Consider the following 19,996-nt stretch of genomic DNA (forward strand, 5'->3'; position numbering starts at 1 on the left):
ATTGCGCGTATATACAAATAATTTCCTCTGAATTCTGTACACATTGCTTAAGCATTTCGGGTGGCATCCTGGAAGAAAGTATTTAAAATAAACTGATTTCCTCCCCAAAGGAAGAAGAAGTCCATATACCGGCTTTGACATTCCCATGTTTTAATAGTCCAATTAACAGTACTATGTTAATTGGAGAAGAAAAAGCCATCTAACTTACAGTAAAACCATCTTTAATGCAATATCTATCTACGAATCAAAACATCTCGTAATTTGAAGCTTATTATACAAACAATGATCACGGCAGGAAGAAAAGCGTAGAGCATTAGGAAATCAAACGTGACTCTGGAAGGACCCCCTGGATAAGTCATGTCGATGTAGTCGTTGCCTTTTGTGAATACGCACTGGGGGTTTGATGAAATGTTTTTTCCACCTAACAAATAAAAGACATTTTAACGGAGGGTTAACTAAACAATGTTCAAGTATTAAATGGATGGCAATCAGCATAAATTAAGATTATGTAAAATATCTCATTTAACAAATGTTTGCTTATCCGATATATTCCTGGATTTTAACAGAACAGGCTGTTTAGTTTATGAATAATCACCGCGTCTCGTTGTCTCTGTCCGAGTAACTAGATGGCTCACCATAAAATGTTTATAACAAACGTGGGAATTATTTATTAAAATATACAACGCTGCTTAATTTTATTATTAGCTCACAATATTCAAAATGATAAATAAAAATGCCATTAACTTACCGCAGGTGAAGTTCAAATCATAAAACTCATTGACCACTAATAATTCACAAGCATATTTTTGATAGGTAATGTAGCTTAGCAGCTGAAATACTTGAGGCATTTCTTGCAAACTTCTGGAAAACGAACGACAAAAACATATTTTGGTAAATGATTTGGTAAACAATTATGATTGACTTGCCAAATACTAATCAGAACACACAATGGAAGATTAAAGGCGAATTTTACAATTATTCGTGTATTTATTCCTAAAACACTGGCAGGTTTATTTGTCAAGGATAGAGTTGGACACGTTGGTATGGGCTAGTTTTTTTTTCAAAGGATTACCTTAAAATTCCGGATCCCACAAGAATCCCCGCAATGTTAAGTAGGGTTACGCCAGCATTTACTATGTTAGGGTTGTTTACGACTCCAAGAACTGCAAGAGTTAATAATTCACCCATCAGATGGGGAACCACATTTATAGCAAAGAAGCAGCCAAAGCGTATGGGCTCAGGATACAGTCCAATGGTCCTGGAAAATAAAAATAGGGGGTATTAATAATTAAAAAAAAAAAGTTTTTTTAACTAATTTTACGACAATAACATATAATTTGACTTACCAGTAAATGAAAGCGCTAAATATGGCCACGCTGAGAATGCTGAATGGGAGGATGTGTGCGATGTAGGCTAGCAGGATTTGCCACTTCTGGTATAGCCCGTCCTTGCTTTCCTGGTCACTGATGGCACGTAGAGCAGGGACTGGGGACAGAAAAAGACTTTCTATATCATTGGGGGTTTTAATATTTCCAAAACAGAAAAAAATGAATGGATTTGTCTGGAACCTGAGTGGAAATAATGGGAACAGCTCATTTATCAGTTTATTAAAGGGGCTGTTCCACCTACTCTACTGAATTTAAGATAACTTTATATATGTAATTCCCAGTACTGCTAAATTAGCAAACCCTTCCCAGAAATATTTTCGTAATAAAAATTGTTTTCCTCAATCACAATTTTGCAATGAACACTTAAAGCTGCTGTTCCACGTAGATGCCTTTTCCCCAAAATGTACAAAATACTTATTATTATTATGTACTACTATGGTATACATGTTTAATAAATATACAATATAAAAAATGTTTTCTATGTTTTTTTAGTTAAAAGTTTTCAGTGGGATTTGAATTTGTTCCCTCTGCACTGCTCTGTTCTGCCTGGCTGACCATTTCTGACATCCCAGAAGGCTTGAGGGTCTTCTAGTTTAAAGGAGAGCTTTGGAAGAATAACAGAATTGTTTGTAAGCTGCTCCTGTATCTCATGAAGCCTTTTAATACAGTTTTAAGTGACGGGGAACAATAAGAAGAAAAATTCAATGGCTGATGTGTTTCTTCTACTTCTTTTTACATAAACCAGCACTTATCTGGAGCTTTCTTATGAGGCACCCCAGGTGGAACAGCACCTTTTCTCATGACACAAAAGCACTCATGGGTTGTGGTCATAGAAACTGATAAAAGCTGCCTTAAAAATTTCTGAGTTGTTTTCATGAGATTAAACCTTCAAAGGAAACTATAAAACAACAGCTCTGCTAAGGTTTATTTGCTTTACAACACCTTTCTATAGACAATATTTCCCAATGAACTGTATAAATAGTCATACAGGCAGGTCCGTACCCGGGAACAGCAAGCGAGGTCTCAGATTGACAAGCAGTGCATTTCTCAGTGTAAAGGGGTGAAATTATCATCTAAAATAGGTGTATCCCTGTTATAGTTACATTGAATTTTATGTATTTATTTACCATAACAGGAGCCTTCATGTTTATATGGAAGATATTCATTGCAAAATGATTGATTCTTTTCTTCCCTCTAATGAGATGACCTCACTGGAATAATGCATTTCACGCTCACAGGGTATTGATCTATATACACACCTATGGAAACTGCTACTCCATTGTCTAGTGACCAACACGCTGTTCTATTGCACATTAATCAATAGTGTCTGCACATTTTTCCCTATTTTAATTCAGTTCGCCAGTCCTAAAACCACCGACATTCCAAAATGTCTTAATTTTTTAGCACAATGGCTCTTTATCTATAAAGATGTTGAGAATGGATTAATGCCCAACGTCTCTCTTCTTATTCTCTGTGTCAAAATTAGAAACAGATTGAATATTTTGGAATATGTAAGTAGGAGACAATATTAAAAGCCTCTATTTTCTCCAGACATCTTGTTTCCAGGAAGCACGTTATTACATATATATTATTTTAAAGCCACACATGAGTTTGTCACAGTGCTATGTAAAGGTATATACTGAGGACGAGCAGGTAAATGTAAAAAGATCACCGTAACTTACACAAAGCAACCGCGTTGAGTAATCCTGTGTAAGGGGTTGCTCCAAGACATTGGTAAATAATGCCAATGCGGTCTTGAACTGCTCCCTTAAGGACATCGTTATTTAATCGAATTAGGAAAAATGCAATAAATAGGCCAAATATCAAGTTTTGGGAGAGCCTCATGAGTATACCAATCTTGTTCCTTGATAAATTTCTAACAGTTCTCCTGTAAGTAGAAGAATATATATTTTACCATCTATTAAACATTTTTTAATAAAAATAAAAGTTTTTCATAGGGTGACCTTGGGTTCTGAAATACTGCATTTTAAAACATGATTTGTCTTATCCCTTGGTACAACTTACATGACAAAAATTAAAATTCATATTTTCTTCTCTCAAAAGTTGCAAAGCATTCAAAAAAAGAGCAAAAGATTAGAGGCTTTTTTTGCTGATATGAAAACAAAGGCTTACAGCCTATCAGCACCCTCTCCTGTCACATGAAAACATATAAAAGTATGAACGGAACTGTATTTTTGTGCAGATTAATACTTTGATTAATTATAAAGTGTAATCAACAAAATATATGGCATAGTATATTTAACCAATTACAAAAATAAAACCAAATACATATAAATATATACATTTTTCTTATCTGTAGCCATAACATGCAAAATAGTATTGACAGTTGTCTGACCTTAGTAGGACCCAAAGTTTGCAGAGTTCATTGGGTGATTCTTTCCTTTTAAATGGGATAGGTTGTCGTTCTTTACTGGCTTTGGAATTGTCAAAAAAGTCCAATGTATTCTGAAAATGTTCTGAGCTTTTAAAGGCCGATACAATGGACTGGACTCTGCTATACGTCTCCAGCTCACGCTCCTTACTTCTTGTGTCCACTGACGTGAGATCCACTGGAAAAGCAAACACAAGGAAGTCAGGCAACAGGAGCCGATCAACACGCGAACCAGAAAGCTTAAGGGAGCAGAATCATGGCCATCCCAAGATGGCTGCCCACGTAGTAGATACAAAAATTCGGTTTCAAATGTATATATTGAGTATTTACATCTATAAGCATCATTTCATGGGTTTATTTGGTGTGTAGAACAGAGAAATGTAGCATTTTGGTAATAGATCAGCTTTAAAATTGCAAATGTCTTTCACTGGAAGTATGGCATTTATTTTACGCTAATCTAAAATCGTTCATAAAACGTAATTCCCAATTAACAGAAATGAACTTACACTCGCCCTGTCAGGGTTATGGTAACTGGAAAGCAACAATATCGTTACCTAAAATAAGCTAATTTCCATTGATTTACTCCCAGCGTGACAATGGTACATGAAATAAAACACTTACCATAGAAATCGAATGGATTGGAGTGTTCAGGACATTCATAGCCGCATGTATCAAAAAATTCTATCATTTCATTAGGATGGCCGCAGAAAATAAGTTCTCCACAGCTCATTATTGCGATTTTGTTAAAAACCTAGTTTTCAAAAAGACAAGATTTATGAAAAACTAATGGATTTTAGCTCTATATAGCAGATGTATCACATGTTTTTCATTTCTTTGCCTCAAATGAAACTTTAATTTGGTTCAAGAGCTATTACCCTTGCAGAACCCTCTACTTCCCATCACCCATTCTTCACATTAATGACCTTGAAACATTCAAAACCAAGCTATCATTCTCTTCTAACAAACATTTCTGTAATGCTGAACAACATAATGGCAGCATGTACACCCCTATCTTTATTGTGAAGGAGCTCAAAATTAATATCCTTATTTCCCTTTACATACAGGAAGGTATTCTCATTACCTAACAACTCTCTTGGCAACTTCTGAAATGGGTTCATTATACTTATTTTATCTTCCTGAAACCTGGTCGTTTTCTAAAATGTCTATATAAACACAGCCATGTGCTCTAATCTACAGACAAATGTATCCAGTTGGAGACAGTTCCTGCCATTGAACTTTTCGTGGTTCCAAAGATAGACATTACTTCTGGGTTGGGAGCCGTTTGTTTACTTTTTTGCGCAAATCATAAATGTATGGCGAAGATGAGAGCCGTAACTAGAAAATGGAGATCATGATGCCAAGGGCAAGGTCAGAAGTCTCTTCCCAGGCTGATGTCATATCCACTTCCAGAAGTAGAAGGAAGCCCAAGGAGGCACAAGGGCATTGGGACCAGGAGGCTGGAGCAAGTTGTCACCTTGCGCTTGGGGCAGCCACCTGTTGCCCTGTGGAAGTGACGGCCCTGCCAAACTGTAGTAACACCCTAGCCTTGACAGAAATCCCACCAACAGCATTGCTATCGTGGACATGGATTGATGCAGCAGACACCACAATCTTAAGTGGCCAAGAACTTCAGTATTATTTGAGGTGCAGACCTCACACACGAGTCTTGCTTGGATTCCATGGAAGAATGAGAAATGGCCCGCAAAAAATGGGCTTGTATTGATTTTAACTTGACTACCACCAAGCTCACATCTGGTTGTAGTCAATGAGCCCACCAAAGTCCACATGAGTGTAAGGAACCCTGAATATCACCAGGCTGGCACCAAATGGAACACTTTCAATCAGGCTGCAATTCAATGAATACCTCTGGGAATTAAAGGGTGTATTTTTATGCTAGTATGTAAAAGAATCATGGTGCAGAAAGCGGGTTTACTTACTTTAAAGAGTTCCGAACGAGGCTGGTGAATGGAGATAATCACTATTCTGCCTTTGCGAGCCAACTCGGAGAGCAGTAGAACGATATTACTTGCTGTCATTGAATCCAACCCAGTTGTTGGTTCATCAAGCAATATAATCTCTGTGAAAAATTGTTTGGAAACCTTAGCAAAAATGAATAGGCAGAAAGCAATTTCAGCAGGATGAGAATGTGACCAAATGTTATTTATTTTTCATTTTACCGAATACATATTTTCCGGTAATCACCAGTTAGTATAGTATGGAAAACATAGCGTTAGATATTGCTAAATATGTTACTGGAATTGCTTCTGGAGGCTACCACTATAGGGAGTCATGTCATATTTTGAGTGACTGAGCTGATTATTAATTGCAATGCAAATAAAGTCCTTTCCTCCATAGACGTTCATTGGTTAAGATAAGAGCATCAGGCTGGGTAATTAAGACTGAGCCACTCTATTCTATACCACAGGCAGTATGAGAGTCAGAGCGTTTGTCTATTAGAGCCAGAACACATGCAAGTGGCTAATAAAAAAACCTACCGTAATATTTTGCAAACTTTAGAACTGTTTACGAAAATAGCATGATATTTTTTGGAAACTCGTTTTTTATCTGATAGAATAATGTTAGGGGTTCCTGTTTAAATCCAACTCACTGGGATCCTGGATCAGCTGGGCTGCAATAGAAACGCGGCGTCTTTCACCACTGGATATCCCGTTAAAAATACGTCCTCCAATGACGGTATCGGCAACGTCAGTAAGACTTAGTTCAGCCATGACGGAGTCCACCTGAAAGACACATGTTTTCCCATGTCACTAAGCATACGACCTGCTCATACCTCCTCATTTAAGCAGTCTTATTTGCCATATGTTCTTATGATGACCTTTGGTCCATGTAGTCATAGCTACTGATCACATGGGGATTATATTGACAATATAGACAGCCTGTGAGTGTGAAGGGCATTGCTTTATTAGAAGTTAATTTTGAGCCAAAGATAGTTTAAAAGGACACTGGAGTGCCCCATGCAGCCTCATCAACAAATAATGTGTATTGAGGAATTTTAAGTACTTTAGTATACCTTCTTCAACCTGTAAAAAATAAAATGACTTTGAAACTGCAACCCCAGGGCTACAGCTGAATGCTTTCTCCATGGCCACACATTTCCCACCACTGATTGGCTGCTTTAAGTAGCCAATCAATGACAGAAAAAAGCTCCCATTGAAATAAGTGGTTTTCCCTATTATTAGGAGCTATTCAAGTCAAGTGGCTTTTTCTGGTTAATGCCATTGTTATGGGGAGGAATCCCCCATTCATTGAGCTCATGGCGGTGACACCCGGTTGATTCTGTAGATACCTTTTTCTTCAGGGCTTCTGCGGAGTGTTTCTGGAGGGCCAGCATTGCAGTGTAGGTGAGTGTTTCCCGCACAGTGAGGTAGGTGAGCAGCGTATCATGCTGAAAAATAAAGTTACATAGAGATTCTGTGACTCACGTGATAGTCCCGCAGATCTTTATTAAAAAAAGGGCAGTGATGCTTTATGGCAGATGTTGGCAAAAGAGAAAATTCACTCTCCCAGCTGCACTGTGGTAGGGTTACCCACTTGGAACAAACCTGTTCAGATATCTTGCTTACGGTATTTTTATCTGTTCACATTATGACATGGGTTTATTTAGTGTAGTAAGATTTGGAAAAAGTAAAAAAAAAAAAAAGGATGCTACATTCTTAATACTAGACCTGTAATAAAATAATGTTCCAAATTCTTACGCCCAAACCCTCAACTAGCTTTGGGTTTACTACACTTGGGTTTTTATTGTTTTTTTTTGCAAGAGGCTATATCTGGTAAATCATTCTTCTCATTAGAGGAATTTGCGCAGTCTCCCAGTATAACGTCCGCCGATCAATACAATCCTACTGGTGGCTGAGCCAGGTACCATTCCTGCCGCTCTTCCCTGCACAACGTTACCTGTAAGACGTAGGAGAAACAATCCTGGAATTGTTCTGTTTTCAGCTGAGATCCGTTCACATAAACTTCACCAAGCAAAGTTCCTTTATGTCCTATCCTTCCAGAAATTGCATCCAGAAGCGTAGTTTTCCCAGAACCTAAATCCAGAACAGAACAGAACAGTCCAATTAGAACTTCTTTTTACTAACTTTTAATTTCAATTTAAATTATTATTTGCTGCTGCTGTTCTACAAGATGTGGACCCGATGGATGAAGAGTTGCGCGGAGTGTCCCAGTTGGGGTCATCGTTTCAAGTTAGCAGGTGTGTGTTTTTCTTACCCGAGTTTCCTAAAATAGCCATGATCTGACCACTCTCCATGTAAAAGGAAACATCTCGTAATATTTGTCTTGTCCATTTTTTGTAATAGGACTGGAAATCCCACCAGGGTCCAACACGTTCACTGAAACATATGATATACCCAAGGTTTATGATTTAAATCCAACAGAAGAGGAGATGCAATGCTTTACATAAGTAATGTATATCTCTGTCTACATCCTTACAAATGATCCTGCAAGAAATATCCTGGCTATTTAAATAGATTGGGTTATTATTTTATTTGAAACCAATTTATACGTCAAGTTTGACTTCAACACTCCAGCCATCATATACTATTATTATTATTATTATTATCCTTTATTTATATAGCGCCAACAGTTTACGCAGCGCTTAATACAATACATAAATTCAAGGGATATGACAAGACAAGAATTGACAGACTAAGACAAACCGATACATTTGGTGGAGAGAGCCCTGCTCGCAAGCTTACAATATACACAATAAGACATATGATACCTTAACAATCCCTTTACATTTCCACCCGCCATATGCATTTCCCACACTCCCTGCTATTTGCCATAGACATCGCCTGACTCGAGGATTTACTTAGCCCTGTCAGCTGCAGCTCTGGCTCGGCTTCTGGGAGGTGGGCTCTAATAAGACCACCTTCTGCATACAGGTGTGTTATGCACTTCCATTGATTCCAATGAGCACGCTTTCCTGCCACTGATTGCTTCAAGCAGCCAATCAGTGGCATGAGTTGTTGAACCAGTGAGTACAGAAGCTCTGAAGCTGCAGCTTCTACCTAAGGTAAGTATTATTTTTTTTAATTCAAGCTTAATAAATTAAATTAAATTAATACGCATTTATTGTTCAGAGGCCTTCCGAGGACATATAAAAATATGGAAACCTAATGTATATAATAAAAATAAATATATGGAGCTGAAGGAATTAAAAAAAAAAAACAAATAATGTATGCAAAGCTGTGCAAAAACAGCAGCAAACGGGATACTGTGTCAAAGGGGAGGACAATGCAAACATGTTCCACAAGGATCTTTAAACCCATGTTGCAAACATAAGGGATTCAGCATAGAAGCCAGAACTGTAACAAAACCAAATCCAAAATATGTGGCTTGTTGCCCAACACTTCAGTGTCACAACCACCGCGGAAAGAAAAGAGGAGATAAAGTCCAGTCTGAGAGAGTACACTTCAGGATTACGTAGTAAAGGTGACAGTGTACATCACGGCCAGCGTGTATAGTAAACATTTACATATATACTGTAACAGCCGTAACAGGACTGTAATCCTTTCTGGCACCCTACGCTCTAGTTTAGAACAACCTTACGCTGTTTTCTATTTAGAGTGGAAAACATAAAGAATATGTAAAAATATAGATAATATAGTATAAAAATAATAATTATATATTCTATATATATAGATTAATAAATGTTAAATATTTTAGTTTGATTATATAAATATGTTATATAATAGTAATAATAATAATAATAATAATAATAATAATAATAATTATTATTATTATTATTATTATTATTATTATTATTATTATATAGCTGTACATCATTCAATGACCTTTTCTCTTAGAACAATACAACAACATCCATCTTGCCCAGACAGTGCTTACAATATGTTCACAACTATAACAATGATACAAAAATATATCATTACTGGTTTATCTAAACCTATATTTCTGCACGCTCAAACAAAATCTTCATTGTTATTTGAAGAGGGGGTTTAAATACATTGCTTCTCTTGTAACAGCTAAACTATATTTATAAAAGCTCATTTGAACAAAAAAAACATATACCTCATTATTATTGATTTTACTTTTTTAATACTGTTCCAGCTTGCACTAGTTTCTTTTATTTTTTTTATTTTTTTGACTGCAAGCAAAATTTCAAATTTTTGTATAATATTTATTTATATTATTATTCTGGAAGAACGGTCCATATTTAAGTAGTAATTTCTTCCTTTATCCCATTTTTAGAGTAAGCATGTGGAATTTCTTACCTGACGGTGTAGGAGATCCCTTGCACACTGACACTGCACTTGGATCCTTCATTGGATATCGTGGCATCTGGATCAGATCTTCTGGGGTTCTCCATTGATCCTTGGGGTTCTAGATGGAAGATTTCTTCCACCTCTGAATGAGCCAAAGTTTCCGCTGTCTCCTACAAGAAAAACAATCACACCTTTCACAGCGATGGAATATATTTTAGTTTAGAACTTCACATTTCAAATTTCCTATCCCTGGATTTAGGGATTTCTCTGCCTCTAGTGATCCCGCTCACCATTCTCTACTGACCTGGAACCTGGCAGACATGGTAAGTTATCTGCTGTTGGCATTAGTTTGGACAGGATTTAATTAGAGAAAGATCCTAATGCTTGTGATTCGTGTATTCCCTTCTAGCAGCATTTATCTTTTATGAAACAAGCTGGTTGGGAAATGTAATTTCATTATCTGATAATACTTTAGACCTCTGAACTGTATCTAAACAGACAGCACAATTTATTAGGTGACAGCACCTTGAGTTGGGCGTGCTTTCCGGAGATAACAGCGACCAGCAGCCTCACCTGCCCGTTTCACATACAATTACAAACCTTGGCAATCAGATGAGCAACTCAATTTAGAACTGGGCTTCATTCTGGAAGTGAAAAGAACCACTTAGTGTATGCAACACCGGATAAAAGAGAAAGAAATGGATGCGAAGAATACACAATCTATGGAGCTGGTGAAAAGACAGACAAGATATGCATCATTTCAGGGTCTGCCGGTGAGTAGAAAATGATCAGGACTCAGTTTAACCGCATTTTGATGTTTAGAAAAGGAATACAGCTTTGTAAAACTAATGCATAGAGTCCTACTATGTTACCCGTCGAAAAATATGTAAGAATGGTAACTTTGCTAGTTAAATATACGTGTTATTGTACAAGTGTACCCAACTAAGGCGGCCATCTTGTCTTCAGTTATGTTATTTCATCCAAGGCAGAATTTGTACCATCATTTTGTCATAGAGTACATGGTATGAGAATCACTTTGTTCAACTGGACTATAGATTTTCAGCCAGTTCCAAAGATAGGCATATATTCCTGGCCAAAGGCATATCCAGAAACTGTTAGAATAACAGGATCCTCTTTTTTGGAGGTTTCATTAAGTTAATTTTTATTTTTTTTGGTGTTATTGACAAATCCTTGTCACAAAGATTGTGTTGATTGCTTGAATGAATCTGTATACAGTGAACAATATATATAAAAAAAAGGTTTCAAAAATAGAATTATAGAAAAATAGAACATATACCTGTCAAGCAGACACTTGTCCTATAAGTAAGAAGTAACCTCATAGTTTAGTATCTGAAATCTAGTAATACACATTGTGAAAAAGAAGCATTTCAGCAATATTATTAATATCTTTTATTTATATAGCGCCAACAATTCCCGCAGCGTTTCTTACAGTCCATACATTAAAGGGTCTGATAAAACTAGAACTGACAGACAGACAGGGCCCGGCTCACGAGAATATCTATATTATCTACACAGAGGTAGCTTAAAACACTTCTAGCGGGTTTTATTAGCTTGAATAAAGTCTTCAGGGTGGTGTCTTTTTGGTAAATATGCTTTTCTACAATTACTTGAATACACTTTAAATAATGCCACCTCAAAATGATGTTTCTACAGGCCAGCATGATGCCCGGGGAGGACTTGTTTGTAGCCGAAGAAGACAACAGTTTATATTTTACATATTCTGGGACTCCAAATGTGCTTGAGGTTAAGGACCTGCACTACCAGGTGAGATTTACAGAAATAAAATTATTGCTAAGAAGTTCAATAATTAATCAAACAATATGAAGTTGAACCTGTAATAATAAACCACTCCGTTAACCAGAGAAATCCCAGAGTTCGTATTAACCTGGCTATCTGTTCTTTTTGTCTTGAAGGTCAATTTAAATGACCAGATTCCGTGGTACGAGAAACTCGCCGAGTTTAAAATGCCCTGGGAATGGGGTAAAGGTGGCGAGACCTCAGCAATGACAAACCTGAACGTGAGGGTGAGCAGCGGCCAGATGCTAGCGGTCATAGGAAACACAGGTACGAGTGTGCTAAAAAATAAATAACAAAACTAAATAATCAGTCTTTAAAGAGGAGTAATTATATTAATAATAATATTCGGATAGCTTTAAGGGTTTTTTATATTGAGCAAAAGGCTGACTGCTTGACTGCAAATGTATTTCATAAAACTGAGTGATAAGTGACTTTTTTATTGGTTCAGTGATGATTTGGGATTCCCTGCGGTGTATCAGATCATTGTCTTATGCTCTGTATGCAAAAAGTATACATTCGTTTTGTATAAGGAACAATATTTTATTTCATCTATTAGCAATATCATTATTCAACATCAATTCACAGAATATCTACTGCTCTTGTGGCTAAGGAGTGGACATTGTCCTCGACATGTAACTAAAAACGACATTCTGGATCTGTTATCCCAGCAGACTAAAAGCAAACATTTGCTTAAGCTATGGTCTAGATGGAAGGGAATTAAAGCTATGTTTACACGTGAGCAATTAGAAAGATGTGCAGTTACAAACATGTGTTTACGTGTGAGCAGTTACAAATATGTGTTTATGTATGAGCAGTTACAAACATATGTTTACGTGTGAGCAGTTACAAACATATGTTTACATGTGAGTAGTTACAAACATATGTTTACATGTGAGCAGTTACAAACATATGTTTACATGTGAGCAGTTAGAAAGATATGTTTACATGTGAGCAGTTACAAACAAATGTTTACATGTGAGCAGTTACAAACATATGTTTACGTGTACGTAGTTACAAGCATACAGTATGTTAAGCATGAATATCAACTGCTCTGTGAGTCCCACAGTCTGTGACTAAACGCAAGATAACAAGGTACAAAAATTACAGTAAAAATAAACAATAACATTTAAACTGACATATAACATTTGGCAATGAAATTAACACACAACATGTTAAGACCTACTTGTACAAAAAGAAAGGCCCTGCTCTTGTGAGCTTGCAATCTATTAGTAGTATGAGGGGGAATAAGACAAAATGATATGGACTGCTGGTGTGGCGATGGTTTGAACGTAGAGAAGTAAGTGGTGTAAAGATCTCAAAGGAGGGCATGATGGATGGTTTCTTCGGGGTGCAGGTTGAGGGTTTTAGACGGGTAGGCTGTATGCTTCTCTGAATAGGTGGGGGTTTTAGTGTGAACTAAAAGGTAGAGTAAATTGGAGAAAGTCTAACAGCCGACAGGGTTGGGAGTAACAGAGAATAGATACAGCACAGGTAAAATCCCCGGTACTCGAATGGGGAGAGCTGATAATGGTAGTAGAGATACGTGCAGATTTAAGGGGGCACAGTGTCATTAAGGGCCCTGTAGGTTAGGATTAGTTTTTATTTATTTATGGAGGGATTATGGGCTAGTGAAGGTCTGGTATAGTGGGGCAGCAGATAAGGAGTTATGGAATAAGAAAATTAGAACTTTTAGACCACGTTGTAATGCTTTGTGATACACAATGAGGGAACTAATTATCTCCTCTAAATACTCAGGAGGTATGGTAATAGTTTCTGTACCCTTAGATCTAATATAATTTCTTCTAGCAATATACCTTTGAAACGTAACACCTGCTCTTTCTGTTCATGAAGCCTGTGGCAGGACGTCACTGCTTGACATCATTACATGCAAGGACGAAGGAGGAAAGATTAAATCAGGAGAGATTCTAATTAATGGAAAACTCACCACAAAACAGCTGGTTAAAAAGTGTGTCGCTCACGTACGCCAGGATGACCAGCTCCTGCCACACCTGACGGTTCGCGAAACGCTGTCATTTATTGCCAAGCTTCGTCTACCTAAAACATTCTCAGAGTCGCAAAGGCAAAAAAGGGTGAGTGTCATTCAACACAGCCTGGGGGTACTTATGGTGTTTAGTTAAATTACGCATGGACGGATACCTGGGGATCATTTTTGTATCAATAGAACATTTAAAAAAATAAATTCTTCTATACTAGTTATAATTGGACTACTGAAATATATATATATTTATGTTAACTTTTAATTGATTTAATATATTGTATCATTAATACTATTGATTGTAGAGTAAGGTTTTAAAAATACAAGACCATCAATTTTTAACTTTCCAATTTTCTATAATAATAATAATAATAATAAAAATATATTCAACCTTAATTTAATAACATGCCCCTTTATGGAAAGTATCTTTATTTATAGATTTAATATTATTTTATATTACCGTATTGGCTCGAATATAGGCCGCACTTTTTCCCCCCACTTTAAGTCTTTAAAGTGGGGGTGCGGCCTATATTCGGGGTCTAGCGCCCGACGCCCGGGACATGCAGTTCCAGGCGCCGGGCATGCAGCAGGGTTAGGATACAGATCCCCCGCAGCGGTGCAGGGGACCTGTATCCTACTCTCTGATATGCTGAGACAGCCTTCCCTGCCAGCACTTTCAATGAGGGGAGTGCTGGCACGGGAGGTTGTCTAAGCGCATCGCGCAGACGTTCACCAGCAGCAGCGATGTACGTAAACAACCGCCGCTGCCGGCATGTCTGCCCGATGTGCTTTAACAATCTCCCTTGCCGGGAATTCCCACGGGGGGGAGTACCGGCAAGGGAGATTGTTAAAGCACGTCGTGCAGACGTGCCAGCAGCGAGAGGTTGTTAACGCTTGAATCGCCGCAGCCGGTGAACGTCTGCGCGATGTACGCTAACAATCTTCCTTGCCGGCACTTCCCACGGCGGAAGTGCCAGCACCGGAAGTTGAATAAGCGTACTGGCAGCATATCTCAGGGGGGGGATAGAGTGGCAGCATATCTCGGGGGTGGGGGGCACATCTCGGGGGCAGAGTGCATATCTCAGGGGGGGATAGAGTGGCAACATGTCTCGGAGGGGCAGAGTGGCAGCATATCTGGGGAGAGCAGAGTGGCAGCATATCTCGCGGGGGCAGAGAGGCGGCATTTCTGTTCCACTGTTTTTTTTTACTAAGAAATTTTTTTCTTTAAAAAAGCACCTAACTTTTAGGGTGCGGCCTATATTCGGGTGCGGCCTATATCCAAGCCAATACGGTATTTTCCAAGAATGTTCACCGGTTTGCTAGTGACGTAAGTGACAGTTCGCAAGAACAGCAAATTTCCCTCTAGGAGACTTAGATTATAGAAGGAATAACTTTACGGCAGAGGGTACCAAACTCATTGTTGTTCTCATTGGAGCTGTTCGTGTATAAATAGGTGGAAGATGTCATAGCAGAACTGAGGTTACGGCAGTGTGCCAACACCAAAGTTGGGAATGAATACACTCGAGGAGTATCTGGCGGGGAAAGACGAAGAGTGAGCATCGGAGTCCAACTTCTCTGGAATCCAGGCAAGTGCACCTCAAGGAGATGGACACAAAGGCAAATCCGCTCTGCATATCTTTATAACATACTCTATTTATAATTAAATAGCACAAGCGGTAATCTATTAGGGTGTTTCGACTAAGATTACTACATAGACAGGTAATATCCCTACATTTAGAAAGCGTTTTCTGCTACCGACATGTATCATTGCATATATGACGCTCCTTTGATGACGTACACTCATCTATACCAGGTTGGTCAGTCTCAGCTGTGAACTATGTTGTCATCAATAGGAGAACCAAATGATGCATTCATGGAATAAGTTACTTAATGCATGGCAGCTACGACACTTAGAAATTAAAAAGTTTTTGCCCTTTTTGGCCTTTTGGCACATACTAGCCATGCCATCCTTAAAGTATTTTTAGGTCCTATTGGCTTCTGTAGTATTTGGGTTTACAGGTATCTGTGATAAAAAATCAACTCTTGCGTGTAGTATGTAAGAAGTTTTTGTTTGCGACCCATACCTGCCATTTGAAAGCAGGAATCAGAAATCTGTTTGCCGGAATGCAATGTGTGGGAATGGGCTTGATTGGTGATGGTTTTTTGCTCCTGCAGGTATTCTGATACTTGACGAGCCCACGTCTGGATTGGATAGTTTTACGGCTCACAACCTTGTGATCACTTTGTCCCGGCTGGCCAGAGGAAATCGACTGGTCATACTATCAATCCACCAGCCCCGCTCTGACATATTCCAGCTGTTCGATCTCGTCCTTCTTCTCTCGTCGGGAACTACTATATATTCTGGAACGGCCAAAGACATGGTCCAATACTTCTCTTCTATAGGATATCCCTGTCCCAGATACAGTAACCCTGCAGACTTTTATGGTAGGTCCATACCAAATGTACCATTACCCTCCAAACACACTCAGAAACTGACATACTATGGGAATTTATCTAGGACTTGTTGGCCATGATACACCTTTCTTCCAACCTGGTTCAAAACACTAGTCACTTATCCTCAAAAGTTTATACACAGGTCCAAACACAACCTCCTTTGATGTATTAATATAAAATGTGTTGAGGGTTTTCCCATACAGAAAGTTTTTGGTAAAACGTTGTAGTTTCATGGAGTGTGTCCAATGATCTCTGTAATTTCAGTGGATTTGACCAGCATTGATAAGCGGAGCAAAGAGCAGGAAATGCAATGTCTGGAAAGGACAAGGTCTCTGGCGCAGATGTTTTGGGAAAAAGTCAAAGATTCAGAAGATTTCTTGTGGAAAGGCCACAATGAAGAAAATAAGGAAAGGACGCCCAGCGAGGCATGGTAAATCTAATCTGATCCCATCTGATGTCATGTCTGTAGAAAATAAAAAGGGGAACACAGTCGTAAAACAGCAGATTGGGGGCAAATAAGGGAGAGGAAAGTATGATCTTACTGCCCTTGTGAAGAAGTTACAATGTAAATTGGGCAAGTTCGCTTTTTTCCTAAAGTAAATCAATGTAATTAATGCAGATGTTTTTTGTCTCCTTGTAGCTTTATGAAACCGCACGAAAAAATCATTAATATTGATGCACATGAAACAGATGACCTGCCTCAAGGATTTCACCAATTTTCAGTTTTATTAAGGTAAAATTTTTCTGACCAGTGGAGAAAACCCCCCAAAGAATCGCAGTTAGTGGAGTGGGTGGCTCTATTTTATGTATAGAGGAGCACTGAGCAGCCCTGGAATAGATAGAAAGATTCTATGGAAATATTATTAATTCCCGGATGGGTCCGTCAGAAATAACTATGCCATGGATTAATACTTTTAGGGTTAAATGATAGTGGATTCCGCGTTCTGGATTGCTTTCTAAAGAGACCATACATTGCCATAGCCAGTGATGTATCCTCGTTGGGCACCTTCTTGGGCCTAACCCAGTGAAGCCCCCCAGTTGTCTCACACAACCAAACATGGAGGCTAATATTCCTCCTGCGGATCCCTGGTATATGACATCGTGTCTCAGTGACATTAATAATAAGTAGAACGCACCAGTAAGGTTATTTACTGCTAGGAGTTTAGGAGTTCTCTCATCGCTGCCCTACCTGCCCACTCACCCAGCAGAACAATCTGCCCCCATTTTTGGCAGATGGCCTGTCACCCCTCAGAACTGCTGCTGCTATACACCAGTAGTAATAGTAACCGGATTTAGCAGTAACCCCGTGATAATTTAAGTGTCCTTTTTATCTGTAGGCGGCACATTTCCAACGACCTGCGCGACCTGACCACCTTACTTATCCACGGGTTCGAGGCTCTTCTCATGGCGTTGTTAATTGGCTTTTTATATTACGGGCAAGGGGGAAATCAGCTTTCCATTCAAGACACCATCGCCCTCCTCTTCATGAAGGGATCGATTACACCATTTGCTGTGGTCCTCGATGTTGTTGCCAAATGTGAGTCCCATCCTGTAGTAAAAAGCTACCTTAATCGCCGTTAGGTGTTTTTACCTTAATACCGTTATTCACCATATATATATTTTGTCAATGTTCCTCCTTCAGGTCACTCGGAGAGAGCTATGCTTTACCACGACCTGCAGGATGGACTCTATTCCATCACTCCATATTTTTTTGCAAAGGTAACGTTTTCAGATTGCTTCAGTTTTTACTAAGTTGAAAAAAAAAAGTTTTATAGGAATTCCATGGGAGGTAACTGGGCAAGAAGGAGAGAGCACGGTTAGTGGATGGGTTTAATAAATAAATATTGGGGAGTTGTGGGCATATCTACCATTAATTCCTGCCCGCCACTTCATACGGGGCCGATGAAATAGTGACACCTAGTTTGTCACATTGTGTATGATGTGTTCCGGAATTTATCAATCATTCCTGTTGGGGATGGGAATCCGTCAATACTCAAGACTTTGCTGAGTTAATTGCATCTGAGTTTGACAAACGTAGGGATGGATGGATGGATGGATAGATGGATGGATAGATGGATGGATAAATGGATGGATAGATAGATAGATAGATAGATAGATAGATAGATGGATGGATAGATGGATAGATGGATAGATCATAGCCTTATTGAGTAATGAAATGATATATTTCAGGCAGACCCCTGTAATAATGATTTTATATGTTTTATTCAGGTCATTGGGGAACTCCCGGAACACTGTGTTTTTGTCATTTTCTACGGGGTTCCAATATACTGGCTGGCAAACCTGAACCCACAACCAGAAAACTTCCTACTGAACATCTCGCTGCTCTTCCTCATTGTGTATTGCAGCAGGGCGATGGCTTTATGGATGTCGGCCCTGCTGCCCACGCTGCAGATGTCCTCCTTTCTCAGCAATGCCCTTTTTACTGCCTCTTATTTGACAGGAGGGTTTGTAATTAAGCTGGAAAACCTATGGACAGGTAGGACAAAGGACAAGATAGTAGAATTACCTAAAACATGAACAGGTCTTCGGTAACAATTCCACCGACTCCAGCTATAAATAAATTAAATAAGCAGAAAGCACTTTATTACCTAATAAACTCCACTCTTTCTTATTCGGAATATAGTTGCTTTCCTAAAACCACTATTTGTCAATATTATAGTAAAACATTTTGTTTTTACAAATATATTCATTTTTTATTATTATTCTTATTATTATTTTACGTTACAGTTCCCTTTTGGATCTCCTTTGTATCTTTCCTCCACTGGGGTTTCGAAGGTCTCATGCAAGTTCAGTTCACCGATTTGTCGTACGAATTGTCTGTTGAGAACTTCACCATCACAATTCCGGGAGAACTGGTGAGATATGATTAGACTTTCAAACTCTTCATTTCCAAGTTTTATCAACTAACAACCAATTAATGAAATAACTACCGTATTTACTCAACCATATTAAAAGGAATCCGGAACCAAATGACCTCCACTGGCCTATATTTAAGCAGAAATCTATGCATATGGGGCACAAATATTTTATTGCGTTCAATCACGATGTTTCTAACAATTATGGTCATGCCCTCAAGACTTTCATATACCATGCGGATGCTTTTCTTCCTAAAGCACTTTACTTTTCTTTGTTGTAACTCCTTTGGATGGAATATAAGGAAAGAAATTATACTTAATTTATATCCCAGACATATATAAGAAAATGTGTTACATAGCGGAGCATTCGGCACTGTTATATTTGCAATATATTGATTTACAAAGTAAGGGAGGACATTTTTAGGCTCAGGACTTTAAGTCAACGTCATGTGATAGTTATACTTCATGTTTATCTTTACAGATCATCCAGAACATGGAAATGGACTCTTACCCATTGTTTTTGTGCTACCTCGTACTTATCGGAATCAGTGCTGGCTTTCTCCTGCTCTACTTCCTAAGCCTCAAGTTTGTTAAGCAGAAATCAAGCCAAGATTGGTAAAACCCAACAAAAGCGCCAGAACTCTTAGCGATGACCATTCCAACACTGGATGTAATTGTTGAGCCCAGAGCTTTGTGATGAGGTGTAGGTAAACCTTCCAGACTTTAAAGATTCTGAGCCTACAGTGCGGGAAGAAGTTCGGTTTTGTTTAAAGGAACGGTTATAGTGAATAGCGGTAGAGAAGCATATATTGCATATACAG

General features: G+C 38.5%; 2 protein-coding genes across 2 annotated transcripts; one reads left to right on the top strand and one right to left on the bottom strand.

Annotated features, from left to right (window-relative positions):
* Window positions 1-233: 233 nt before the first annotated feature.
* Window positions 234-10,353, bottom strand: LOC149303142 (ATP-binding cassette sub-family G member 5-like). Its single transcript, XM_089481347.1, has 14 exons — window positions 10,336-10,353; window positions 10,041-10,201; window positions 8,014-8,135; window positions 7,696-7,832; window positions 7,088-7,186; window positions 6,389-6,521; window positions 5,718-5,857; window positions 4,402-4,531; window positions 3,745-3,958; window positions 3,071-3,276; window positions 1,347-1,485; window positions 1,073-1,258; window positions 749-861; window positions 234-421 (listed from the first exon to the last, which is right to left on the bottom strand). Exons 1-14 carry the CDS (start codon window positions 10,351-10,353, stop codon window positions 234-236), a joined length of 1,986 nt encoding a protein of 661 aa, XP_089337473.1.
* Window positions 10,354-10,702: 349 nt separating this feature from the next.
* LOC149303143 (ATP-binding cassette sub-family G member 8-like) lies at window positions 10,703-19,794 on the top strand. Its single transcript, XM_089481348.1, is given in 13 exon segments — window positions 10,703-10,804; window positions 11,706-11,816; window positions 11,966-12,116; window positions 13,701-13,939; window positions 15,299-15,431; window positions 16,021-16,290; window positions 16,564-16,764; window positions 16,990-17,032; window positions 17,637-17,836; window positions 17,942-18,018; window positions 18,529-18,796; window positions 19,048-19,175; window positions 19,657-19,794. Coding segments are annotated over 13 exon segments (2,061 nt in total).
* The last annotated feature ends 202 nt before the right edge of the window (window positions 19,795-19,996 follow it).

Source organism: Sceloporus occidentalis, unplaced genomic scaffold, assembly GCF_023333645.1.
Source record: "Sceloporus occidentalis isolate IW3139 unplaced genomic scaffold, rSceOcc1.0.p SCAF_15, whole genome shotgun sequence".
Taxonomy (NCBI): Eukaryota; Metazoa; Chordata; class Lepidosauria; order Squamata; family Phrynosomatidae; genus Sceloporus; species Sceloporus occidentalis.

Excerpts from the sequence above, each read along its gene's own strand:
- LOC149303142 (XM_089481347.1), bottom strand. Across the intron at positions 7,833-8,013 it reads GGCTATTTTAGGAAACTCGG|GTTCTGGGAAAACTACGCTT; the intron begins GTAAGAAAAACA and ends TTCTGGATTTAG. Across the intron at positions 862-1,072 it reads GTGGGATCCGGAATTTTAAG|AAGTTTGCAAGAAATGCCTC; the intron begins GTAATCCTTTGA and ends TTCGTTTTCCAG.